Genomic DNA, 25622 nt, shown 5'->3' with positions numbered 1-25622 from the left:
GGGATGCGTAGAAAATTGAAAAAGTAGTCAATGATTGTACCACGACTGAAGTCACTGAGGCTCTTCATTTTCAAAGCAAGTGGAGGTATGAATAGGTTCTTGAATTTACACAGGTCTTTGTATAGGCTTCGGCTGCACTGCCGTCGCCGGGGCACCAGGCACCGGGAACAGCGGCGTAGCCGCCTCGTTCATTTCGCGGATTTTCTTGATCAAGTTGCTGTCAAAGTGTTAGCTTACTGTGCTAGCATCTCCACCTTCGGAGACATCGACTTACCTAACAGGCAGATTCAATCTATCCTGTTCTCTCCAAAGAATGCCAACAACCTTCTCTCGCCCTCGACTGTGATCTTCCAAGTGTTCTGTGATCAATTGTCTACCCAACTCTTTACTGCATCCGTAGATTTTCTGCGTGCAACCGTCGAAACTGCAGATCCAGGAGTCACGGGGGCCATTAGCTTCGTATGTCGGTAGGGGTGTTGATATTATCGGTGGTGATACTATTGATTTAGTGTTTCCTGATGATGATGTCCCATTCGCGTGGGGAGGGAGATGGGAGGGTCGGGAACGAAGCGGAAGAGGTGGTACAGCGCTGACTCCTTCAGAGGCAGAGTCCGAGTCGCCGGTTGTGGGTGGAGATTCAGGTGCTATGGATGCACTGGCTGTACGTTTTCGTCGATCCTTCTCGTCTTGATCACCGTCCGTGTCGTCTAGTTTTCTCTTCTCTCGACCTGGTGATAGGGCGTGGGTTGGTGTGTCGATGCCTTCTTCCTCATCGTCTTCGTCACTACTTGTAGCGTTGCTACTTTGCTCGGCTTCCGAGTCGTCACTTGCCGGCACGGGTGCTTTCCCCTTTCCGCCTTTCTGTCTCCCTGGTTTAATGCTGATCCCTTTGCTCTTGCCAGAAAACTTTCCACTCGTAGGTCTTAGCACAGAGAGCCGGCCTTGCTTCCGTCTACCCGGTGGTCTACGCACAGGTGTTGTTATGGCGTCATCTTCCTCGTCGGACGTATCTGAAGAACCGCTTTCACCGTCTCTCAGAGTTCCGTGATCTTTCCGTGGTTTCAGTTCCACCCCTTCAGCTCGCCGTTGTTCGGCTGCGGGAAGTGTGTGGCCGGCTGACAGCTCTTGATATATAGGTTCAGCGGCAAAGAATTGTATGGTTTTCCGCCGCGGGTGGTCCATCATGTAGCACAGATTCTGTGCGTGTACCAGAAGCACATTCTTCGCAGTGTCCACTTCCTCAATCTCGTATCGCCTGACAATGAGTTCGGCAACGCGATCCACCGTTATGTGATTCCGTCCTGCTCGTAGAACCCGTTGGTTCACTGCTTTCTGCATAAATTCGAAGAGTGCGGCCGCTTCCCACCAGTTGTCGTCTTTCTTCGGCGCTTCCGTTGGTTTCGTTGTCGCATTCGCTCGTGCCGTTTTGGAAGCTGGCGTTGGTGCAGATGCGGACTTCTGGGTCCTCGCTGAGCGTTCGGGTTGGATCTGAGAATAGCGCCCTTCGATTCGTGCCTTACAATTATCGAAGTCTTTCTACACGTACGTTAGATTCGGCACACATTCGAGCTCCATGCTTCCTACCGGGAACCGCCGTCTGAAACGTTGATAGATAGGCGTGTTACTCCAGCTCAGTCCCTGGGCTTTGTTCAGAAAGCACATCATGAGGAACAGATGATGTTGGTCGAATAGTCTCTCAGCCGTGGCCACATCGTTGCAAGGAAAACGCTCGTCCTCTGCATACTGTGTCGTGTCAGCGCCACAATGTTGCATGATTCTAAGACATGCTGACCTCTTGGAAGACTAGTTCAGCACTGGGCCCGCTACTCTTCTTCCGCGACTCGCCGTAGATATCTGTGACAAAGTATAGAAGTTCCACAGCCTGAACCATCTGGTCGTAGATGGGCTTGTACTGCGCTGTCGGTCGTATCTCGAACCAGCCTGCCTGGCCTTGCGCCCAAATTACGTATGCGCCGTCGGTCATTTCGCCGTAGGAGAAGCGCGTGACATGTCGTACTTCGATTTCCATGGGTTTGTAGGGTTTCTTCAAAACTGCAGCCGCGTTAACCAGAGCTCTGTGCTTAGTCGTCGCGTCCAACAGCCGACAAGCAGGTCTCACATACGATATTTCAGCTGGCTGCGCCCAGGAGCCTCCAATCGCCCTTCCACTCGGAGGGGAGTATCTGCATACGCAGCGAGAAGGCTCGCAGGTTTGCCATTGCTCTCGAAGACGATGCGCGCATCGCTCAGGACAAAGATCTCCCAGTCGTCAGAATTGGTGTTGGAGGCGTCGAGTGGCTTCAGTATCTCGGATTCTGGGGTCGGCATCTTAAGAAATAATTTCGGGTATGCTGCATGCTGCGGAGTTACAAAACAGAGCTGCCAGTCCAAGGTCAGGTAAAAGAAGTAGTGGGGATGAGCAATGCGGGCGGGCGCGAAGGGCGCGAGACGGGATGCGCGTCCAGGGTCAAAGGCGTGTTATCGATAGCTGCTTCCCGAGGTCACTTGCGTCACTCGAAAGCCAAACTCAAGCATTGCAGCCTACAACACACTTTATAAGCATTAACTAGAAGTTCCAGGGTACCACCAGGAGGATACAACACGATCAGAAAGCAACATGAGCTGTATCAAAAGTCAAATGTAGCCGGCAAATTAAATTATACTAATAGTGGGTATCTTGAATTAACACAACGAATCCATCAGGTCATATCATCATACCGCAGCCTCCTCGGCAGCCTCCTGCTTGCGTATCTGATCCTCCAACCGCTTCTTCTCTGCTTGCTTCAATCTCATCATAGTAACCTCCTCTAAACTATGTGTCTTCGGGCTGAAAGAGAACTTTGGTGTTCCTAGTGGCGTGGTACTTCCAACGCCCTTCCCTATGCCAGGTCCAAACGATGACCTGAAGGATTGGTTCTTCGGCGTAGATATAGGTGTTGACGGCGCTGAGGGCGCGTCGTTGGTTGGCGATTTGAGGTCGGGCTCGCCGTTCGCCCAAGCCACGAATTCGAGCGACGGGTAGTCGGACTTTCCGTCCAGGACGGCGGCGTGCGCGTGATCGAGACGTGTATAGATGATAAACACAATGGCGATGACCTTGCGATGCTTCTCTCCTGATGGTCGGATCTTCTTGTCCTTGCCCATGACGACGCTGTCAATCTTGCCGTATTTCGCAAACATGCTCGATATCTTGTCTTTGTCCCAGTTTGTAGCGTCGCCTTCTCGTTGGAACCGGACCTTGACTGTGCGATCGATCTCGGCGGAGTCTCCAGGCTTGGGTGCCTGTGGCTCAGGGCTTACGTCCACGAAGCTTGCCTCATCCTCTTCTTTGCGCTTCTTCTCCATGCGCTCTTGTGCCTCCTTTCTGCGCCTCTTGCCGTCTTCTGCTAATCTTTGTATCTCCTGTTCTCTCCTTTCCGCCTCGTTCATATCTTCTGCCCTCTTCCTCTTTAGGTTGTTCATGAAGTCCTTGCCCTCTCGCTCCCTCCTTTCCAGGTCATCCTTCATTTTGCGCCGCCGACCGTCCAGAAGCTCATCTTGGAGCGCTTTCTCCCGCCGCCTGGTACGCGCGCGGTCATATTCGCCCTTTAGCTTCTCGTCTATCAGGATATCTCGAGCCCATCCGAGGTAAATAAAGCGATCCGCAGCATCTTTGTTGTCGGGATTTTTATCGGGATGGTAACGAATCGAGGCTTTACGGTAAGCCTTCTTGATTGCAGCTTCCGGCGCATCGAATGCTACACCAAGCAACTCGTAGAAATCCTCCGTGGTTGATTTCGCGAGATCTTCAAGGTCCTTGTTGGTGTCGGTCATGGTGTCGGTATACCAAGGTATACGTGAGCAGTCTGGGGCCCAGAGCGGGACGTTGGCGCGTGGGATCGAGAGGGGAGAGCAAAGTCGCAAGTGGATGTGAATGGCGCAAGCGCGAGGCAGCCGCAGAAACATGTGAGATGATCGCCCACTAGCGCGTCTTCCGGCTTGGCGCATATTCTCGGAACGGCTACGAAATTTCGCGTTACCGCATACATCGTATTATATTTTGACAATCAAGTAGCACACAAGATGATGTATACTCCAGCCTGATTTTGGAAAATACATCTCTGTGTAGGCTGTAGGCAACACAAGTTCTGTTAACATCTAGTGGCCCCAATACCTCCCACCCTAGTAGCTAGAGCTCCGAGCTTCCTTCTATCACCCCGCTGATGCCAGTCGCGTCTTCGGTAAAGCGCGCCATTATGACTACTCCACCGACCGAGAGTCGCAAGGTGCTCGAAGGTATCTTCGCCATCAACAAGCCGCAATGGGCCTCCTCCGCCGGCGTCTTGCGCGACCTCCAAGATCACTTCTCTCGCTCGCCGCTATTCGCACCCTGGCTCGAAGCCCAGAAGCGCTCCCTCATTATCGCTGACGCTAAGCCCAAACACCTCAAGAATATCAAAGCGAAACTCGGTCATGGTGGTACCCTCGATCCAATGGCTACTGGCGTCTTGATTGTCGGCATGGGCAAGGGCACGAAATGCTTACAACGGTTCCTCGAGTGCACGAAGACATACGAATGCGTGGTACTTTTCGGCGCGGCGACAGACAGTTACGATGCTGTAGGCAAGGTTGTCGGCAAGGCGGAGTACGAGCACGTCACAAAAGAATTGGTAGAGGAGAAGCTAGCGCAGTTCCGCGGCAAGATCTTGCAAAAACCAAGCGTTTTCTCTGCGCTCAAGGTCGACGGAAAGAAGATGTATGAATACGCCAGAGAAGGCAAGGACATACCAGAGGTGGCTGCGCGACCGGTCGAGGTGGAGGAGTTGGAGCTTGTCGAGTGGTTGGAACCTGGAAGTCATGACTTTGCCTGGCCAAAAGAGGAAGTGGACGGTGCTGAAATGGAGGGCGCAAAGAAGCTTATGGGGATCCGAAAAGAAGATGCGAAAGTCTACTCCAACACAGCGGCAAGAAGAGGACGGAAACGATCGAGGTCACCAGAAAACGACCATGTCGAAGGCGCAGGGCAGCAACCGAAGATACCTAAGACAGACTCCGAGCCCGCCATGTCTGGCGCTTTACCAGCAGAGGTAGCACCCATGGAGGAGACCCCCGCGGAGAACGAAGTCACAGACCCCAGTGTCGAAACATCATTACCAACAGAAGAGAAGCCTGTAGCCTCAGTTGAACAAGCTGAAGCAACCGAGAACACATCAGCAACCACCCAGGATAACGCCGCTGAACCCACCGACGCTACTGCATCATCAGCTACATCTGCGCCCACTCCGCAACCCCCGGCAGCCCGTCTTCGTATGACAGTAACATCTGGCTTCTACGTACGCTCTCTTTGCCATGATCTCGGTCTAGCCTGTAACTCGCTCGGCCTCATGTCGTCTCTCATTCGCTCTCGCCAAGGCGACTACACGCTCGGCCAGAACGTCCTAGAATACACGGATCTGGAAGACCAATCGAAGTGGGAGCCCCAACTTCAGAAGCAGCTTGAAGAGTTCATGGAGAAGGAGGGTTGGCCAATTGAGGAACTGGACGACGACGAGAGCTGGGAGGGGAGGAAGAAGGATCTGATGGAGCAGAGGAAGGACAATGACCGAGAGAAGAGTTACAAGGGCGGTGGTAAGAAGTGGAACTCAAAGGGGAAGGGGAAGTATGGACGAAATGGGTACTCCAAAAACATGGACGGTGGACGGAAATGAGGGATTGGTACTACTATGACTTGCATTATGATACCCCATGAACCAATAAGAATGACTTTGGTATTTGGCTATGGAGAATTGTCAAAAGAATATATGTATGAACAGGTTGAGTATGCGACCCCGGTATGCAACATCAAACGTCCGTCCTCGAATTCCTTCGACTCAGACTCTGTCTTATACTCTGAAAGCCCCTCTGCACCTCCGTCACAGCATCATCCGCGCCCTGCAGTCCCTCTGCTTCATCTTTCCGATCCTCATGGTTGATGAACAAGAAGGAGAGCACCATGATCGCCGCGCCGACCCAATACAACGCCGATGCATACTGCGAGTCCAACAGCATCTGCCCAACCAAACTGCACGGAATGGTCAAACTAAGACCAACAGTGACAATCAGCGGGGAAGTAAGCAGCATGGCGTACGCCCAACAAAAGTCGGAGACGAGAGATGATGCGCTGTTGATGAGCACGATGTTGAGGATGCGCGATGTGGGCGGGAGCTCAAAAGGTTCTATGCCGGTAAGATGTAGGATAATGAATCCAGGCCAGAGTAGTAAGATGTTGGACAATCCAACAAGGCCGAAGAAGAGAGGCATGTTGACTTTTGTCTCGTCGCCAATTCGGGATTTCATGAAGACTGTGTAGAAACCGTATAGTACAGCCGACACAAAGGCCATGACGTCGCCAATAGCTAGTTCTTTTGGTGTCTTGTGCGGGAAGGAACCGCGGTTCTCATCTGTCTCGCCGGATACGTCGACCATGGAGATGAGGGCTACACCGCCGAGAGACGCGAGTACGCCGAGGAACTTGAGCAGCGTGAAGCGCTCGACGCGCATTATGGATCCCAGAAGTAGGGTCCAGATGGAGGACGTGGAAGAGAGGATGGTAGAGCTTGCGACGGTTGTGTACTCTAGACAGGCGGCCGCAAAGTAGTTTGCCAGGAACCAAAGCAGACAGAACTCCAGCGCCAGTTTCGCTGTATCTCTTATCGTCAAGCCGTCGTCCTCGTCCTGACCGCCAGTTTTCCCGGTTGCGAAACTTTGGGAGCCGTGCAGCGAGGATGATAGCAGGACTTCGGTTGCCTCGTCATTGCGCGCTTTGTTCGAGGCTGAGGTCGAAGAGGGGGTCTCGTGTTCGCGGAGGAGCTTCCATTTCCCTGCTCGCCGTTGCAAGAGGTCGCGTGCGTGGGCTAGGAGAGGTTGGCGGTGCTGCCGCGCGCTGTTGGGACGGTGACGATCGACCCATAGGTGGTGGAGGAACATGGGTAGGAGAGGGATGACGAAGAATGTTGTGTTTACGTAGGTTACAAGGTAGGGTTTCGAGTAGGAGTCGTCTGCGAATATTGTCTGTTGGCTTGTCAGCTATGCGCTTACCACTCCCTGTGCCATCCTAGGGGATGCGAGATACGTACACTCGCGAGGAAATTACTAGCTGTCCACAGTAGCACCGTCGCAAGTAAGAGGGCTATTCCTACTGCATGTCGCACTTTGCTCGTCCATAGTCCCTTCTTCTGTCCCTCAGCCCACTGACTGGCCTCGCTCGCTGGGCTCTCGAGGTAGTCTTCCCCGCGCAAGTATGCGCTCTCGTCGGAGACGTCGCTAACGCGTGGACTGAGCGGCGTCGTCTCAACATCTTCTTCCCTCCGAGGTATCATGTTGGCAGGGTGTAATAGAAATTATTGTAGGTGTATAGGACAGGTCCGTCAAGGAGGGTCTTCGGTGATAAGCGGGCTCACGGTCGGGGTACGTGTCGAGGCATGGAAGAATATGCGAGCGCCCATGAAATCAGTCGTTTGTCAAAGGCAGAGAAATATGCAAGTGATGGACTCGTGGCACGGGGTGGTTCGGCGTAACACGCGGACACTTGATAAGAGGGTGCTAAGTCCCGGGGGTTGCGAGTTTCATGTGTCCTCGTGTCTCAAAGAGGCCCGTTGACGGAATTGTGGCGGTGCCGCCTTAGCCACGGACCCACGTCATCACGGATACGCGGGCGGAAGGCACGCGTCTGATGGCACTCCAAGTAAAAGTACTGTTCATGTATGTATTCATATATTCTTAGGCAGCTATATCGACTAGGTGACAATGACCCCATCCGTGATGATAGATTACAGGAGTAAGAGATCCTCCTGCTCAAGAAGCATGTTCAACACCAAACTCCATGCGAACTCCAGATGCAAGACGGCATTGCGGCAGATGAGGTTCCACTGTCGGCTCTCATAAACGTCGCTTATTTCGTGATGGCATACACTAGCATGCGCAACCGCCTTCGCTGCCCTTGAGGTCGATCGGGATTGTCTCGGGGAAGTCGTTGCTGAAGTCACCCACGTCCTCCTGTGCTAGAGCTTGTCGTGCGATAACTACGGATGTCAGCTTCCGAAAGCGGGGATTCGGATGGCTCTAGGTCTGGCTTACCTTCGAAAGCTTGCTCGACGTTGATGGCCTCCTTAGCACTGGTCTCGAAGTACGGGATACCACCCTTCGATTGGCAAAATGTCATGGCGCGCTTGGACGAGATCTGGCGCTGTTAGCATGAAGCCTTGAACGGTCGCTACAGAGACACACCATCCTTTTGCTCTCCTCCACATCGATTTTGTTGCCAATGACAACCTGTCCGCGTCAGTACAGATGTACACCCAATCTACCCGTATGCACCTACAAATGGGAAGCTCTCAGGATCCATCGGGCTGGCCTGAACCAAGAACTCGTCCCTCCAGCTATCCAGGGTATCGAAACTCTTCGAGTTGTTCACGTCGTATACGAGCACGCAGCAGTCGGCACCGCGGTAGAAGGCAACACCGAGCGATTGGAAGCGCTCTTGACCGGCAGTGTCCCAGAGCTATCGTACGTCAGTAAGATCCAAGCGCGCAGATTCAAATGTACACACCTGCATGGTAACCAGCCTGTCGTCGACCAGCACTTCCTTGGTCAGGAAATCGGCACCAATCGTGGCTTTGTAGCTTGCGCTGAACTTCTTGTTGACCTGTAGAGACCGTATAAGCCAGTATTCATAGCCTCTAGCTATCAATCGTGTCGTGTATAGCTCTACGAGGGGTTCTTCGTACATATTGGTTCATCAAGCTCGTCTTGCCGACCCCGCTGTCTCCGAGGATAATGACCTGCGCGCATTAGCCGTGAAGGGCAGACCCCGTCGGGAACTGAAATACCTTGAGGAGGACCTTCTTCCTTGATGCCATCTTGTAGAGAGTGTGTGTAGGTAGGAAGACGAGGTACGGCGCGGTCGATTCGAGGCGCGAAGCTAGATGCTTCGAGGTGGTGCGGAGTTGGCTGCGCGGATACTAGGCCGAGGTAGAGGGTATGCGACGCCAATATCTGGGTCTTCAGGACGTTGGTCGAGTAGGGAAATCAATGCACTGCGTTTATGGCGCAGATACGGTGAGGATAGGTGCAGCTTCGTTGCCAGAGATCGATGATGGTTGATGTCAAGCTGGGCACGGACATGGCGCTAACCGCCCGTCCCATGGGTCTGAGTTGGTCAACCCACGCGCCCACCTGACACCGCATTCACATATACCGTCTACCCCCACCGCTGATCCACGACTGCCCCTGAAGGAGAGCTTTATCTATATCTCAAGCCATCAAAGTCGCTGGTGTCATCGCCAATCTCCAACTCAGCGCGACCGTGAACCTGACCGATACACCCAGGGCTACCAATAGATCGCCTAAGCGGTAAAGTTTAAGGCTGCCAGTACGGGCCTGCTTGCATGTCGCTCGTAGAACTAACTTTCCAGTGTCGGAATTCTGATCTAGGTGCCATTCTTAGACACTATACCCGCAGTCACCACATGCACAACTCCTCCTTTAGATTATTCAGACGACACTAAATAGGTAACTACGTTGTGTTCCTGCTCTGGAGATAAGCGGAAATATTCTTGAAAGCTCTTGAGATGGAAAAACGGCCGATCATCACAAGAAAGAACATCGTATGAAAGAATTGATGTGCAAGAGAATCTAGATGTTTTGCTCCTCAAGCATAGCACGAACACTTTGCTTTGTCAGACTACGCATGTTTAGTCTCTAATAGCAAACTTACACAGTCAAACTATCAGTAATCTACTAATTTTGGATGATTGCTGATCGAGTGAACTGGAAGAGACGCGTTTCGGCCAGTGAATGCAAACACGTCTTGGCACAGCGTCGATTTCACTACAACTGTAGCTTTAATAGTGCGTTCTTTCCTCGCCCCAGCCAATACCACTGATCCTTTCCGCATCAATCTAGAGCGTCACAGCTCCAAAGATCAATCCTTTGCCATGGCGAACGCGGATCCCCTTCACTTGCATTTCATGGCGCTCACTAATATTGGAGGCACATTGTCCGAGCAGGAGCGTGTACAGCTGATCAGTAGGTCGCTAATCGCCCCAAACGCTCTTTGTATACGAGAGAAAACTGACATGAGTATCTAGATACGCTGGTATTTCTGGTCCGTACTGAGTATCCTTCAGTCGCCAGTGTTCGCGACGTCAACCTGGTCACTATCCAAATATCATCCGACAGATATCGCATCGACGTAACATCCCGCAAAGGAACGATCATCTTCGGGTGGGACGTAAGAACACGCATTGAGGTGCTCGAGGGTCTCCGTGATGCCATAGAGAAGCGAGCAGCGCAAGTGATCTTAGATACGAGCGGGCCACGGAACGGACGTGTGCTTGCAAAAGACCAGCCAAAGTCCCACAGACAAGACCCTAAGGCGTCATCGGATGGTCTGAAGCATGAAACTGACAAGTTTCTTACAAAGAAGGCCGATGGCGATTTTGCAAGTCAAGACGCCATGCTCGTGAAGGACGACAACAATTATCAGACCCGGATACCTTTTCGCGCCGGTCCAAAGAGAAAGGCGCAAAATCAGAACGAGCGCACAAGGAAGAAATCCAAAAGAAATGACTGCGTCATGAATGACGAAATACTTGGCGAAACAGAAGAGGAAAGGATGTCAGACCATGAAGGACATGAGGAAGCGATGGACAGCCACATCGAAGGCGAACCAGAGGACATAGAAGAAGAAGACCCGCCTCTATCTGTCAGTGCTGTGCTTGCGAGACATGTAGCTGGAGAGCGAAGGGGTCGAAAGTGGAGAGGCCGTACGGCTGACATGCCGATGAGGCACGATATGGATGGCATTGCTGAAGGGAACGTGTCCGATGACGAGCAGGTCATCATTGGAGAGGATGACGACTTCTGGCGCGAAAGGTAGATACTGTGCAGTCAGCAGGCGGAAGGCCACGCGAGTGAAGGATGTTTGGCGGTGGTGTTGGGTAGCAGCTGTTTAGGTAGCGGGAATGCGAAGCCCGGCGCTAGCAGCCCAGCAGTCTCGATCTCTCCGCGCGCATGTCCATTGCTTCCCTACTCGTTCCAATGCAGTTCCCTTGCACAGCGTTGGAATTATACTCCTTGCTACACGAGTTCTGTTGATCGAGCTCGATGGGTCGTGATGGCTTCCCCATCCTGCACCGTAAACCATGGTCTCTTCGCAGCTTCCCCGTGCGGGGATCCGTATGATAGCCACGGTCTTGGTTGACGACCAGCCGCAACGCAATTGTATATGACAGCGCATCGGGGTTGAAACTCACTTCTGTCTTTTTACCTCTCATTTCTCCTACCACGCACAGTGTTACTCGGACGATGTCGCAAACTACTACTACCGGAACCGAGACGATGCGCCTGCCAGCAACGATGAGAGCATGGCAATGGTCAACATGCGATACCACGCTCGAGAAGGCAATAAAACTCAATGATTCAGTACCGCTACCGACAGCCAAGCGGCCACTCGCAAGCGGAGAATCTCTGATTCAAGTTCACGCTGCTGCTCTGAACCAGGTCGACTACAAGCTTGCAGAACTACCCATCGTTGGGCGAATGGCCATCCCTAAACCAGCAACACCCGGACTTGATTTTGCTGGAAGAGTCGCTGAAGCGGGACCGAATTGCGACCTCACGGTCGGGCAAATGGTTTTTGGCAAGCTCGAGCCGAAGCAACAGTTTGGCACGTTGGGCGAATACATCATCGGTTCAAAAGCTGGAACGGTGCCTATACCTGATGGTGTCTCAGCGGAGCAAGCAGCAACGCTGGGAGTCTGTGGTCTTGTTACATATCAGTGCCTCGCACCGAATGTGAAAGCCGGTGACAGAGTACTAATCAACGGTGGTTCAGGTGGTACGGGTACTTTTGCCATTCAGATCGCAAAAGCTCTGGGATGCTATGTCACAACGACCTGCTCCGGTAAGCGTCCCACAGTCGAGAAAGTAACGCATTTTCTGATCCCTCACAGGCGCAAATGCTCAGCTTTGCAAGGATCTTGGGGCCGACGAAGTCATCGACTATCGCCAGAACGATGTACCTACCATTCTGGCAAGCAGCTCAAAACACTATGACATGGTTCTCGACAACATTGGACATCAGTTTGAGCTATACTGGAAATCACCCTCCTTCACAAAATCTGCAGCGAAGTACGTCCAGATCGGATCTCAAGTGAGCCTACCCTTTATCTACGATCTCGCATTCCGCTTCCTGGTACCGACGTGGCTTGGAGGTGGGCAACGGCGATTCTCTTTCGGTCTTGCTTCTACGAACTTCGAAGACTTCACGAAGTTGGGAAAGCTTGTTGCGGACGGAAAAGTGAAGCCTGTCGTGAGTGAGGTGTATGCTTTCGAGCATGTACCCAAAGCTTATGAGAAGCTCAGAACAGGTAGAGCGAAGGGAAAGCTGGTAGTCAAAGTGGGAGCGAGTTGAACGATTGGCTGAAGTGAAAGCAAAGCGTGCCACCCTCCAGATCTGAAGCGAGGGCAGATTGTGGGAACTTGTCGTTCGATGGCCGCAGTTGTGTTCGCGCCTGGAACCGAATTGCTTGCTGCGTGCAATCTGTTCAGCCTCAGTTCGCAGAACCTCCCAATGGGGGATTAGTGCGCGAAAACGACAATCTGGATAAGAAAAGGACCGTTGTTGCCATTCGCTCAGTTGGGGTGGACGCGCTCGTGGCGGCGCTAAGGTTGTTTCAGGCAACGAGGAGGCTGTGTTGAACGCCGATCTGCCCTCAGCTGTGTATACCAATACGAGCATACAATCTACCAGGTTCCATATGGATCGATTCCAATATTTCGAAATTGACTTGTAGCAGTTAAGAGAGAATGCAGGCAGCCCATTACTAACAAGAAGCATGCTGACCATCGCGCATATCACGGAGATACTGTGACGCGCCTACATTACCCGAATACCTCTACCTTGGAAGCGATATGAGCGCCTCATATTCAAAGCAGGCAGGCAAAAGAAGACAGGAAGCCAATCCGGAAGACAATGCTGAAGAAAGGAAACGACTTAAACCAACCATCGACCTGACATCACCACTGTGTACGGGATGTCAAATGCTTGACATCGACAACGTCTTCGAAGCGGCCCTCAAGTACTACAAACGCAGAGTGGACGATCCAGACAAGAAGTCGAAGCTCTACGAAGCTTCCGATGGAAGGCACTTCTACGCTGATGCAGTTTCGGTGCATCGGTTTGGCACGAGGTTGTCCAAGCCATCAGATTGTCCCTTGTGCGACTTCCTTCGATCTGTCAGAGTCGAGCCAGATGTACATGAATGCTACAAACTACTTGCGTTCCGTAGCAGCGATGCTTGGCTCTTCAATGCAGATCGGGTGAGAAACGCGTTTAAAGAACCCGACTTCCTCGAGGAACGCCACGAAACAGTGTTCATGGCAGTCGTGCCAGATATAGAGTCGATCCCAACAACCGGACACGATGCCACATGGCTAGACTACGAGATTCCGGCTGTAGGGGCCATCTTCTACAAGCCGGCTGACAAGCCTAGCGACTTTCTCAGCCAGAACCTGCTGGGAGCAAGAGAGCTCAACGGTTCATTCGATCTTGAGCGGTTACGGGGTTGGCTCGATTACTGTCGCAGCGGACACGGTGTCGCTTGCAAACAACGTGCATCGGAAGAACCGGTAGCCAGAGGCTTTCGTCTGATCAACTGTACCAAGGATCCTCCCGAGGTTGAAGACAAGCCGTGGGGAACTCCGTACGCTGCTTTAAGCTATGTCTGGGGATCTACGCCCGCCGATCTGGAAGACTGGCCGGCGACTGTCATGGACGCAGTCGAGGTCACACGCAAGCTCGACTTTACCTATCTGTGGGTGGATCGGAGCTGTATAAACCAGGCGGATTCAGAAGAGAAGGGCTACCTGATTTCGAGGATGACCACAATATATGAAGCTGCTGAGTTCACCATCGTAGCAGCTGCAGGGAGTGGTGCTAGCCATGGTCTTCCTGGGGTACGGAACACACCTCGCAAGCCACAGCCAAAGTACTACGCCAACAGCGGAAGTCTGCTTCTTTCCATGCTCCCTGACCCGCGGCGAGAAATACTTCAATCGCAATATTGGACCCGCGGGTGGACATACCAAGAAGGAGTCCTCTCTAACCGCCGTATTGTCTTCACAGAACACCAGTTCTACTGGGAATGTCGATGTATGGCTTCGAATGAAAGCGCGGATGTGTCGCTGTTCCACCAACCCATAAGCCATGAGAACGATCCCAACACCATTCTGATGGACTTCATGTTGAGCGGCATATTCAAAGGCGGTGCATTCAGCGGAGGCAGTAGTGCGCACCAAGGAGACTTGGTCATTGCTAATGACGAGGAGTATCGGCTGGACTATGGCTTTCCTGTCGTTGAGGAGATAACCGTTGGAGCGCAATTGCGAGGGCTGTGCGAACATATGCGTGAGTTTACGAAACGATGCTTGACACAAGCTACAGATACCCTGCCAGCCTGTAAGTAGTCTGCCTCGGAGAACTGCCGGTGTTACCAATACTAAATTCTGCGCCATCTCTAGTCCAGGGTATCGTTGGAATGTACGAACAAACCACATCGCTGCATTTGTTCCACGGAATACCTTTGTGGACGGGCGACGTTGCTGGAAGCGCTGCCCCCGCTCAGATCACCTTCGCCTTGGCTATTTCGTCATGGTTTCACCGCGCAGGCTCGCATCAGGCCATGTTTATCTCCGAAGAATGTAGGCGACGTAACCATTTACCTTCGTGGACCTGGTAAGATAGCCATTGCGCGAGCTGCTTGTAAGGCATAGACTGACTTTGTGCCTTTGACTTTAGGGCCGGCTGGGGCGGTACCGTCAGTTGGCGGCTGCCTCCCAACACTGAATATTGCGCTTATCTGAGTGATCTGATCAACGCCACAAGCCCAAGTCTCGTATGGGGTGCGAACATCTATCTATCTCATCCTGGACGTCCAGAGGTAGTACGGCTACTAAACCGAAGCTCAGCGCTTCGCCTGACACACGGGACGTTTTCCACGATGGAGATAAAGAATCCGTTCCTCCTAAACAAGTTCCAACCGGTCAAGGAAGTAAATCGAGAATGGTCGTGGGGCAGACTGGTTGGGAGGATTGGTCGCGAACGGTATATGTCTCACCGTGTTGACAAAGCCACTGACTGGTGGAGGATAGGTGGTCGCCTGGCTTTCACCAGTATGTCAATTGACATAACCCAGCAAGAGTGGACTGCCAAACACGGCTCTGGCGAGTTCATAAGTGTTTTGATCTTCGTGGGAAGATTCCTCGATGTCGAGCACGGGTAAGTGTATTTGTACGAACTGTATATGAGACATACACTGACCTCGTACACTGCAATGTAGCGCGGCACGATTTTTGACGTTGCGAAAGGTACCTCGTTCCAATCCTGTTGTGTGGGAGCGAGTCGGCATGCTTTCTTTGGTGCTTGGCTACATAGGCAAGACCCGGAACATTTCGGGTCTTTTTTACCTGACGCCAGCTCATGCTCGGAGCGGTTCTGTAGTGATCCAATGAATTAGCGACTGTCGCGACTAGATGTCAAAAACGATTGTGCAACCTTAGGAGTTGCCGTGAATGTCCTGGGGCGTGTGCGTTTAGGAAATACGGCTAGCGATGGTAAGATTGATGCTGCAATCCCAAAAGAGTGTACGCTTTGTGCTCTGTAGAGCCTCAATATGCATACGGTTCGTTGAGGATATACTTCCAGCGTGGTGATGGCTTGGAACAAAGTTCGTGATGTACATCATGCAGGTGTAGCCGCACCCCACATATACCTCGGCAACAGCATCCATGAGCCGACGTATTCACACGCCTATCCCGTACTTGACTCTGAACGGCAGAGGCGAAAATTGAAAGAAGAGCCGCGATCCTCAAGCCTTTCAAGTGACACATGCGCAAGCATGCAGAAGGTTTCGGTCTAGGCTGATGACCTCGGTCAAAAGCGGATAACCTAAATAGGAAATCCCATCCAGACTTGTCGCATCTCCAAACATGGAGGAATTCACATTCCCATCTTGTCGCGCACGTCCGGGCCCTGGCATGCCAATTATTCTAGGCCGGCAGCCTCAAAAGTACCGGTTCGGTAGAGAAGCCCGACCATGCGAGTGATCCCCGACAGGGGCCAGGGTGAGAGGTGTCAGGGCGAGCAGGTAATGTACCCGCTCAAGTGCATGTTATGTGTCACTGGCGTATGGTACCCGAAGTGCCGATGCGAGGTGTGTTGGTACCATGGTGCATGTATCAGGGATGTGGGGAGTGTGTTCTAGAATACTGGCTAGTGTGGAACGTGGTTGCAGGATTTTCATGTGGTGGCTTTGTGGTACGAGTTGTAAGGGGCGAGTATCGTGAGATCCATTTTAGGAAGGCGCTTCCGATGTGAGAGTACTATGAAGCGGTGTGAATTGGTCTGACTGATGGGTGGGTCCGGTGATTCTCTGTGTAGAAGTGTACGCCATGAACAGATCTTGCACGGCCTCAGCGGCTTATGTATACCGCTTTGTTCATATGCCCAGAGGTGAAGCTAGTCAATGATTTGTGGGTTACTTCAAGAAAGCATGAGCGAAAGATATGTCAGAGCGTAGAAGTTGATTCTGCTTGTACTATGTATTACTTGCTATTATGCTAGTCACGAATTGTGATCTATGAGTTGAACTTTTCTTTGTGCCAAGGAAAAACGCCTGCTGGATGTCCATTCGATGCAAGAGCGGCTCAGCCTGAGCTCAACCCAAATACACCAGCAATGAGCCGAACGCCGTAAAGAAATCCAATAAGAGTGGCGAGCATGTAAACGCGACGCCGGGTATATCCTACAGTCCACTAGTGATAGTTCCAAGCGAAAATAGACCAATGGCACAGTAAGGAGATTCGTGAAGCGTCGATGATTTCATCGTAAAATGGGGTATAAGCGAAGAAAGGAAATAGGAAGCTCGCAGCTATTGCTCCAGGCTGAAGCTTCCGGAGCGGGAGCTGCTGTTGGAGAAAGGAAATTCGCAGTCGTCGACGTAAGTCGGGGGGCTGATAGGAACGTCTTCGTAGAGAGGAGGTTGCTCCTCATCCCAAGCAATACCCATACCAGAGCGCTCGGTAAGCACGAGGTGGAACTGAGTGCGGAGAACGCGAGCGGCGCCAGTAGGAGTGGCTTGGTTGAGCTTCTTGAGGGGTGCCCACTCTTCAGCGACAACCATCTCAATGATTAGGTTGTGCTTGACGCTCATGCCGCTTGGGCTCTCCATGTCGCAAAGAGGCTTGAGGCCGACGTTGCAGGCGGCCTGAAACTCTACGTCAATCTCGCCCTTCTCAAAGTCGGTCTTCCAGCCAGTCTTGACCTCCTCGCTGGCGATGGCGCGAACGTCCTCGTGAAGGACACCCTTGCCCTCACCCCCGACCTTGGAAATGTGCTTGGCACAGGCTGGAGCAATGAACTTCTGCGTCTCCTCAATGCGCCAGTTGAGCTTGCGTAGCCTCCATCGTGTTTGTGAGTCTCCTTTGTTCTGCACAATACCAGATAGGCGCATCTCAATGGGGAAGTCACCAATCGGGTGGATGACCGGGGGTAGCTTCACTGAAGCGGTAAGGTTCGTGGGAGGGAAGATGCGGATGGAGTGCTTCTCGGCTCCGGGAAAGATGGCGCGCTTGATGTCCAGATTGCGCTTGTAGGTAATCTTACCCGATGAGGTAGTAGCAACAGCGGAAAGGTAGTAATCGACTGTGGCGAGGGTACCATGTGTAGTCGCAGGCAAGTGTCCCGGCAGCAAGTGGCTGAAGGGGAATGTGTGTGGGCCATGACGCAGCGAGGTAGGATGCGTCAGGAACTCCCACTTGTGGATTTCGGTGGTTTGCGTGCTGCAATCGGGGCAGTGTGGGGCGACAGGCTTCTTAGTGGAAACGATGGCGAGCATGCGCATCTCGAATTTTTCCACGGTGACGTAGGGGTCATGAACGTTGATGACGAGCTGACCCGAGAAAATAGCGCCGGTCGAAGACTGGGGGCTGTTGTAGAAGACGATGGGCGGCGACTCAACGCTCATGTTCATGGAAGCCGCGCCCTGAGCCTCCACTTTGGGGCTCTTCTTGACTTCCTCTTTTTCTTTCGCATGCTTGTCATGCTTGTGGCGGTTGAAGATGTCCATGACGAGCGACTCTTCCGACTTTGACTTTGCTTTTACGCGGGGTGCGTCGTAGGAGTAGACGGGCGGCAGCAGGCCCTCGGCGTGCGGTTTGACGTGGTCCAGTTTAGGCAATGGCGTGGGAGCCACCCTCGCGAGGGTGCTCAACAGGCGACCGGGCATGTCTGATAAAGAATCCGGGGTAGGGCTGAGATTGAGTGACGTGAGTGGATGTTGGCAGCTGTGAATCTGCGAGATAAGGAGCTGTCCAATGGAGTGAGGGAGTGGGCCGAGATCCGATATGCAGGTGCAGCAACTGTTGAATGCGGCGGCGTTCAAGAGTTAACCTTGTGGGAGTGGAGGTGGTTATAGAGAGTCTGTGGCAGGAACATGTTCTAGCTGTCAAAGTAACCAAAGGGGTAGCTCGGGGTAGGGCGTGGTCTTATTTAAAGGCGTTTAGCATTCTGAGGGAAGTTTTACATGAGAGAAACTCGATTTCGCATGATTTCATCGGTTATACCAGATGCAGGGATTGCGCACGCCACGCTAACGGGTTCTGGCAAGCACACCCCTGCGCCTTTCATGGAATTTTTGGGTCAGGAGGAAGGAACGCACGGCCTGCCGCTCTCGCGATCGCCCAGTAGCTGTCGTGCCTGCCAACTAAAAAGACGTCAACACCTGGGCAACCTTCTCAGCTGAGCTGGTACGAGAGCATCGTGCCTGTCGCGCCCTATACCGGTGTATGCAGCGCATTCCCCATCACCATGCATTACCAAGCGCTTGCTGCTGACCGCCGATTCATCACCAGGCCGAACGCATTCCGAATTCCAGCTCGTGCTTTGGCCGCCGCCAACAAGCACCGTGGTGGCTTGACTATGCGGCCAACATGTGTGACTCGCCGACGGCCATTCACTTCAGCACACATTGTACCAGAGGGTCTCCACCCGGAAACCCTGGGGTGCTCGTCCATCGCAACGGCACACTGTCCGCCCGCTAGCCATCATTCGCTGACGCACATCTGATGCCCTGTTCCCCGCAACATGGCGTTGTGATCGCCTGCAAAGTGCGACTCTGGGGACGAATATTCGAGCATCTCCTCGGACTGCCCATACACCGGCGCGACTCCCCGCATTCCTCAAGGGCGCGCATCGTCACGTCAGGAGGTGCACCTGACACGTATTTGATGACCGCTTATGCGCCCTACTCGACTACATTGCGCATTGCTAATTGTGCAACGTCTTCGTCAATTCACAGTCATATTCGTGCTCATCGTGATGGCGACAGATGCCAAGCCGCGCCGGCGTTAGGTAATGCAACGAGTTTTTCCTACACCCACCGTGGAGCGAGCAGAAACGCTGACTGGGTACTCCACCTGTCCCAGATCCTTTACAGCTTCTTTGCACACTTTGGCGTTCCGGCCCGATATTGGCTGTTACCTACGATGCGTCGTGTCAAAGCCTCCACTTGTTGAGGGACCAGACTGGTCTACATTACTCGATGGAAACTGCACCGGTTCCGATCACGCAGCCACTTTCGCGTCGGAAATGCCCGACGAGTCCATGTGGATCAGGGCAGACGAAGCCTCCAAACACCACCTAGAAATCTCACGATACTTCGCTTAACAACGGCGACGCTTGCATGGCGTCCGCGATCTGCCAAGACTGAGGCGCCCGATCCGGTAAAACAATTGCATTCTCTGCATATCCCTGATTACCTGAACCATACACTGAGTCCATGTGGCGCACCCATGGTTCGTTCAAGGATCTCTTTCCCGTTGACATGTGCAACTCAGCATGCCACGCGTAGCTTCAGGGTTGGAGTCATCATGGCGAAATTTGACCTGAAACTGACGCCATCCAATGGCCCGTGAACGTGTCATGACGGGACCACACTGGCAGCACGAACACCATTTCACCGCTTCTGTGGTTGCTGAATGCAGACACAACTCGCGGTGTCTAGACCTCTAGAACAGTGCCCTGCATTGCGGCTCTCTGTAGCCTCATCCGGGCGCAAAGCTTCGATCTACGACGGGCCGATTCGGTATACCTCTCTTGATCTCCAGTCCAGTATTGCACGGCGCTCCCGTTGTGGCGCTTTTTGCATCGGGGTCTTTTCCGTCGTATTAAGGCTGTTATTGTCACGAACCAAAGTAAGCATCATGGCTTCTAGCTTCGTCGGTCTCGCTTTCTGTACTGAACGCCGAGCAACCCCGGATCGGAATGCGGAGTAGCAACCGGAACATATCAAACTCATCCAGTCCGAGAACCGCTTGTCTTTTATCCTATAGCACTACCTCCGGGCATATTCAGAAATCTCTGCGCATGCCACTGACAGCTAGACAGGTGGTACACGCAAGCGCGTCACCAGGACACGTCTGAACACGCCTTATACCAAGTGGATCGCGTTTGGCGAGACATGGTTTTCTCGCAACGAGTGTACCCGCACCAACGCATCGCTAGTACCCGCATAGGAACAGTACCAAGATCTCCACGTACGTCGATCTACCGTGTACAGCATGCAACAGCTTTTTCTAGTACATGTAGCAAGATTTTCCACGCCCCATAAAACACCAGAACGGCGCAAATCTGCATCCTCACTTCCTACCTGGAATAGCTCCTTCAATTGAAGACATGGTGGGTTCGACGTCTCGTTGCATATCTTTACACGACGTAACCCATTTTCCATGAAATCACCTTCGGATTCAGCCGCTATTCGTACAATTGGAATAATGCGCTGTGCTTGAGTTCTTTTTGCAGCTGTGTTCAGGATCGCGACTGAGTAGGCACGACGCATGCTCCACAGTCAGCGCTTGCGCGGAAGATATTGCAACCTTCTCCCTAGCATCGTGTGGAGTAAGTGGGTATGGCATTCGATTCGAGCTAAACGTGTTCTCGCGTGTGACATCGCAAACTTTTCTCAGGGATCCCTGTTCCTGTAAACAGACTCACACCATGTATCCCCACCGTCAGGCTCAGAAAACTCCATTAGCGTAGAACAAGTGTTTCGGACATTGCGTTGAAACCAGAACTTTCAAAGTAGAGAATAAGTCGCGCATGAGCATGCAGTTGAGGAAGTGACAGGTGCATCAATTCATTAGATCGTGCTACGTGCCATGTAGACCTTCACCCATCCTGCTGTCCGAACCCTAGACTCCATACTATGCAAGCCGTGTTGGTATCTTCTAGTGGTATCGTAGATCTACTCGTCGTCCTCATCGGCCTCGTCGTTGACGACGTTGAAGAAGCGGAGCTCATAGACGCCCTTGGAGGTGGAAACGACGCGGAGCCAGTCACGGAGCTGCTGCTTCTTGAGGAACTTCTTGGTGCTGTCAAGCTATTAGCCAACATCCTTCCCTCTGAAGCGTCGGGTCTTCAACATACAGGTACTTCAGGTAGCGGCCAGAGAACTCCTGGTGCGCAATGACCTCGATCTTGCCATCGCCCTGCTGGCTGATCTGGATGGTATCACCAAGGTTACCGGTGCGGCCCTCAACCTTGATGCGGTCGTGCAGGAACTTCTCGAAAGCCTGGATGTCGAAGATCTTGTCGTTGACGGGCTGCGAGCAGTTGATGATGAACTTCTTGGTGACCTTTTGGCCCTTCTTGGCGGCAGCGGAGCGCTTCTGTAACTTGAGTACTTAGCCTACTGTTCTTGTGCGCGTGGGGTGCTCCCTTGCGCTGGACAGCAAAGCGGTTGTACGTACGGTGGTGGACATTCTGGCGGTATGGGGAGGGGAGCGCAAAGAAATGGATATCCTGCGTCTGATTTGGAGGGGTTGGAGAATGAGTGAGTGTCGCGCGGTGCGCCAGAAGTTCGAGCAGTTCAAAATTGCCGGCACGATGGTGGGGTACTAGACCCGAAGAGGCTAGTGGCGCCGAGTGTTCGAGCAGCTCGGTACCTGAGGTCATCATCATCGTTGTTGATGCCTCCCAGCAATTAAACGCCCTGACTATTATTCCTGCATTTCGAAAGTCAATAACCTCCGCGCATGCTTTCCATGAAGGGCGCGACACGGCTGTTACATCCACATCACGAGCCAGCCATCCTCGTCCTTCTATGCGAGCGCGATCACTCGTCTGTATATTTTCCAACAGTCAAACACGCGTAAGAAACCCATTACACTATCGAACAGACCATCTTCCGAGACGATTGATATTATGTTATCACATCTAGCGTTTCTATTTTAGTTCTACTGCCACGTTCTAAGGTCTGCTACCGAGGCCATTGCATTCCAAGGTTCACTCCGTCACCCCATCTGCATGATACAGCGCTATTGAGAGGCCGAGAGCCTGGGCAGTAATTGACCAGATATTGTTGAGCCATTATTGTAGACGTGCTTGCCCTTATAGATGACAATCTTCCTCAGTTTCGGCGGAACCGGTTGCGCAGACGCGAAAACAACCCGCTTTCGCGATTGATTTCACACTCGGCGTCCAATGCCTCCTCTTGCATAGAGTCGATTAAGTCGTCATTCTCGGCCTCCTGCCCCTCATTCTCGAGCCGTGAAACCGGCTCACGTGCGCGAGCTTGACACATCTCTGCACGGCATTGCGGGCATGCGTTCGCACCGTTCATAGCTGACTCATTGACCCAGCTGTCTAGACAGACTTGATGGAAGTAGTGAGCACACTTCGTAATCACTGGTCGTTCTTCGTTCTTGTTGTCTTCGTGGACATCGACCATACATACGGCGCATGCGACACCCTCAGGAACGCTCTGCACTGGTTTGCAGAAATCCTCGATCAGAATACGCTCGCCAGTCGGTTGAAGATCGTCATCCATGTCCGAATTGACATCATCGTCAGAATCTCCTAGGTATGTGAAGGGAAGTTCTATGGTGCTGTGCAACATCCCATCCTTGTAACCCCGACTTGCTTCGACAAACTCGCGGAAGCTCATGTTCGAGCGGCACGTAGGTATGTGCGCTTGGCTCATAGCACTTAACACTTGTACTGTCACGGGCTCAAGGAAAGCTGAAACAATCCAAAAGGCTTCTCGATTATTCAGTGGACGCAAGCTAGATACTTCCCTGAAAGCTCGAGGGCCGGAAAGGCGTCGACCTTCGAGCTTTGCTTCGCAGAACGTGGCGAGTTCTCTAAGATCCAACTCGCGGAGTGCGGGACAATCACGACATTCCATTTCCAAGTAGTTCTCCAAGTCTTTGCAGTAACGCTGGATCTGCTCCGGAGTCGGATGCTGTGTTAGGAAAGCCGTCAGAATGATGGCAGTCCTCTCTAGTGTCGCGAAGAACCAGCCGACGTTTTTTGCCGATACCTGGGACAATACTCCTGGTACCACGATAGCCAGGCTAGGAAAGTATCGGTGTAGTTCATCGAGATCGGCACGGAATTCTTCTGGAAAGAGTGCGAGGCTTGCGTGCCGTAACCAACTCATCCTGATCCCGGGTGGGGTGGCTGCGTAAAGAAATAAGCGAATCATACTGAATGTTGCGTGTAGGTTGAGTTGGATTTTTTCGCGTGCGTTAATGATAATGAGGAGGGGAATAATGGAGACTTTTATGACTTCAAGGTCATAAGTGCAGGCTAAGAACTCACTGATCGAAGGTCAGCGAAGTTGCCGGACCGTACAGTAGTGAAAAGCCGCGAAGGAATCGATCTAAGCACATGCGTGCAGGAGAAACTGGCTATCTGGTCGACTCTGGTACAAGCTTTCATTCTCCTTTCTACTAGGCATCTCTTGACTTGACCACCGCATCATCCATCCGCAGATATTCCACGGTTTTACCAGCGTGCTTCCCCGGTTATATGCTCTCATGTCGGGTTGGTTGTACGCTGTGCGTCGAAAGATCACGCCCATCTTGTAACTCTTAACGCGCGCCTTTTGATACCTTGACCGCAATATTTTGAAGCAAAATATCTCCCTTTACCTAAATGTTGAGTACAGATTGTAGATTGCTCTCGCTAGGCGACATGTTCAGCCGAGCTGCCTCTGACGCTAGAGTGCATGTACGCCATAGTATTCGCAGCTCCCCGTCTTCCTACTAGACGAGGCTCCACGGTAAAATGCGGAAGACGGAAGTGATTGCTCACTTCCACGCTGGCTTTTCGACGTCGTTCTGAAGCAACACCGGGTGTCGGAAAGGACCCCTGGCACGTGCCGAGATCAGCGCGTTCCGAAAAGAGTATAGTGTCTGAAACGTTCCGAGACCCGGTAGCATCATCGACTGATGCGATGCGATAGGTGGATGTCCTTGCATCGCCTTCTCGACAACGACATAAAGATGGCGGATGATGCGGATAACAGATGCCGTTGCATCATATTCGGACCGCGTCGCGTATCAGGCGTCCAATGTGATAGCACTGCAAGGCAGACACGAGTGGCTGCCTAACGCGGCGCAGTATTCATATGACAACCCGCCTTAAGATTGCCTCCATCTCATATATTCCTTCCGTCATCCATCGCATACCTCCACTGAGAATTTCAATCATGCTCTTCTCGCCAGTGATGCGCAATGCCGTTCTCCAGGCAACCGCCATCTGCACCGTCTCGCTGCTCTACAGCCATTATGCCGAAGAAAACATATTCGCCGAAGTAACGCAGGATGAAACATTCAAGACACTTCTCAACCTTCTCACCAATGGGACATTGTCCAATGCTACCATTCCTGGTTTAACAGACCAGAGTGGCCAATTAGCAATCGATGCCAAACCCACGGTCAACACCTCCGACGGTGCCTCGTTCTCCTTTGCCCTCCAGCATGGCAACGAAACTAGAACTGGACTCAATGGGACCAATGGCATTAACGGGACTGCAGGTAATGAGCTACCGGAATCTTTCTATCGGCGAAGGCTGCCAAGAGAAGTGATCATTTCACTAGCGCTCGCTATACTACAGTATTGGTGGCTCATTGGCCTTGAAAGGATCTTGCCTGCTCGACCGAGATATCGAGACGCCCCAGCGCAGCAGAAGGAGCAAGTCGAAGAGAGCGAAGATAGAGAGGAAGAGGTAGTGAAGAAATGGATCGCACAGGGCAGAGTGCATCGAGCGTCGTTGAACTGGCGCAATACTTTCGTCAAATGGGTGCTCGATATGACAGTCGGCATGCTGTTTATATTCACAGTGGAGCATATGCTTCGGCAGCTTCTCAAGATGAAGTCACCAATGTTGATCTTCAAGGGCTTGGGCGAAGTAAGTTCTTGTCTTCATTTTTCGGCATGGCATCTCACTAACGTGCCGACTAGCACCTTATCTTCAACTTCCTGGGCACATTTTTCTCCGTCACTCCGCTTGTTCGCCTTGCAGCCTTCATACTGGCTCCAGCCTACAAGCAGATAATCTTCATCGAAGGTATCCAGCTAGTCTGGACGGTCTTCTTCATACAGTTCTTGCGCATAACAGCCTCATGGGCGGTCAAAACGGAGTTTGTCCAGACCTTCATGCAGAATATGACCAGAGAGCACGAGGCAAATATGAAGTATCAAAAGTATAGAACTATTCGGGACAGAGAGCTGTGAGTCTGTAGACTAGCAAAGACTACCA

The 25622-nt window shown here is 52.3% G+C and overlaps 12 protein-coding genes across 12 annotated transcripts; 5 read left to right on the top strand and 7 right to left on the bottom strand.

Moving 5' to 3' along the window:
- Positions 1 to 105: 105 nt before the first annotated feature.
- Positions 106 to 2328, bottom strand: J4E87_009027 (uncharacterized protein; the record flags this gene model as incomplete). Its single annotated transcript, XM_049380608.1, has 5 exons — positions 106 to 217; positions 275 to 1536; positions 1585 to 1743; positions 1793 to 2052; positions 2124 to 2328. The coding sequence occupies 5 exons, from the start codon at positions 2326 to 2328 to the stop codon at positions 106 to 108; spliced, it is 1998 nt and encodes a 665-aa protein (XP_049229671.1).
- A 384-nt stretch (positions 2329 to 2712) lies between these two features.
- Positions 2713 to 3813, bottom strand: J4E87_009026 (uncharacterized protein; the record flags this gene model as incomplete). The annotated part of the gene is made up of 1 exon (XM_049380607.1): positions 2713 to 3813. The coding sequence occupies one exon, from the start codon at positions 3811 to 3813 to the stop codon at positions 2713 to 2715; it is 1101 nt and encodes a 366-aa protein (XP_049229670.1).
- A 389-nt stretch (positions 3814 to 4202) lies between these two features.
- Positions 4203 to 5687, top strand: J4E87_009025 (uncharacterized protein; the record flags this gene model as incomplete). The annotated part of the gene is made up of 1 exon (XM_049380606.1): positions 4203 to 5687. The coding sequence occupies one exon, from the start codon at positions 4203 to 4205 to the stop codon at positions 5685 to 5687; it is 1485 nt and encodes a 494-aa protein (XP_049229669.1).
- Positions 5688 to 5820: 133 nt separating this feature from the next.
- Positions 5821 to 7337, bottom strand: J4E87_009024 (uncharacterized protein; the record flags this gene model as incomplete). The annotated part of the gene is made up of 2 exons (XM_049380605.1): positions 5821 to 7029; positions 7095 to 7337. The coding sequence occupies 2 exons, from the start codon at positions 7335 to 7337 to the stop codon at positions 5821 to 5823; spliced, it is 1452 nt and encodes a 483-aa protein (XP_049229668.1).
- A 592-nt stretch (positions 7338 to 7929) lies between these two features.
- Positions 7930 to 8876, bottom strand: YPT7 (Rab GTPase ypt7; the record flags this gene model as incomplete). The annotated part of the gene is made up of 7 exons (XM_049380604.1): positions 7930 to 8039; positions 8095 to 8197; positions 8245 to 8289; positions 8339 to 8518; positions 8567 to 8662; positions 8745 to 8798; positions 8847 to 8876. The coding sequence occupies 7 exons, from the start codon at positions 8874 to 8876 to the stop codon at positions 7930 to 7932; spliced, it is 618 nt and encodes a 205-aa protein (XP_049229667.1).
- A 1110-nt stretch (positions 8877 to 9986) lies between these two features.
- J4E87_009022 (uncharacterized protein) lies at positions 9987 to 10897 on the top strand (the record flags this gene model as incomplete). The annotated part of the gene is made up of 2 exons (XM_049380603.1): positions 9987 to 10044; positions 10107 to 10897. 2 exons carry the CDS (start codon positions 9987 to 9989, stop codon positions 10895 to 10897), a joined length of 849 nt encoding a protein of 282 aa, XP_049229666.1.
- A 479-nt stretch (positions 10898 to 11376) lies between these two features.
- On the top strand, positions 11377 to 12433 carry J4E87_009021 (uncharacterized protein; the record flags this gene model as incomplete). The annotated part of the gene is made up of 2 exons (XM_049380602.1): positions 11377 to 11923; positions 11973 to 12433. 2 exons carry the CDS (start codon positions 11377 to 11379, stop codon positions 12431 to 12433), a joined length of 1008 nt encoding a protein of 335 aa, XP_049229665.1.
- A 500-nt stretch (positions 12434 to 12933) lies between these two features.
- Positions 12934 to 14487, top strand: J4E87_009020 (uncharacterized protein; the record flags this gene model as incomplete). The annotated part of the gene is made up of 1 exon (XM_049380601.1): positions 12934 to 14487. The coding sequence occupies one exon, from the start codon at positions 12934 to 12936 to the stop codon at positions 14485 to 14487; it is 1554 nt and encodes a 517-aa protein (XP_049229664.1).
- Positions 14488 to 16949: 2462 nt separating this feature from the next.
- On the bottom strand, positions 16950 to 18305 carry J4E87_009019 (uncharacterized protein; the record flags this gene model as incomplete). Its single annotated transcript, XM_049380600.1, has 1 exon — positions 16950 to 18305. One exon carries the CDS (start codon positions 18303 to 18305, stop codon positions 16950 to 16952), a length of 1356 nt encoding a protein of 451 aa, XP_049229663.1.
- A 3015-nt stretch (positions 18306 to 21320) lies between these two features.
- RPL22 (60S ribosomal protein L22) lies at positions 21321 to 21837 on the bottom strand (the record flags this gene model as incomplete). The annotated part of the gene is made up of 3 exons (XM_049380599.1): positions 21321 to 21447; positions 21503 to 21744; positions 21826 to 21837. 3 exons carry the CDS (start codon positions 21835 to 21837, stop codon positions 21321 to 21323), a joined length of 381 nt encoding a protein of 126 aa, XP_049229662.1.
- A 647-nt stretch (positions 21838 to 22484) lies between these two features.
- On the bottom strand, positions 22485 to 23516 carry J4E87_009017 (uncharacterized protein; the record flags this gene model as incomplete). The annotated part of the gene is made up of 1 exon (XM_049380598.1): positions 22485 to 23516. One exon carries the CDS (start codon positions 23514 to 23516, stop codon positions 22485 to 22487), a length of 1032 nt encoding a protein of 343 aa, XP_049229661.1.
- Positions 23517 to 24569: 1053 nt separating this feature from the next.
- On the top strand, positions 24570 to 25597 carry J4E87_009016 (uncharacterized protein; the record flags this gene model as incomplete). Its single annotated transcript, XM_049380597.1, has 2 exons — positions 24570 to 25271; positions 25325 to 25597. 2 exons carry the CDS (start codon positions 24570 to 24572, stop codon positions 25595 to 25597), a joined length of 975 nt encoding a protein of 324 aa, XP_049229660.1.
- Between the last annotated feature and the right edge of the window lie 25 nt (positions 25598 to 25622).

The sequence above is a fragment of the Alternaria ethzedia genome (genome assembly GCF_023757985.1).
Source record: "Alternaria ethzedia strain BMP 0044 chromosome Unknown scaffold_31, whole genome shotgun sequence".
Lineage (NCBI taxonomy): Eukaryota > Fungi > Ascomycota > Dothideomycetes > Pleosporales > Pleosporaceae > Alternaria > Alternaria ethzedia.
The sequence above is the reverse complement of the archived record's forward strand: the minus strand, read 5'-3'. Positions and strand labels throughout refer to the sequence as shown.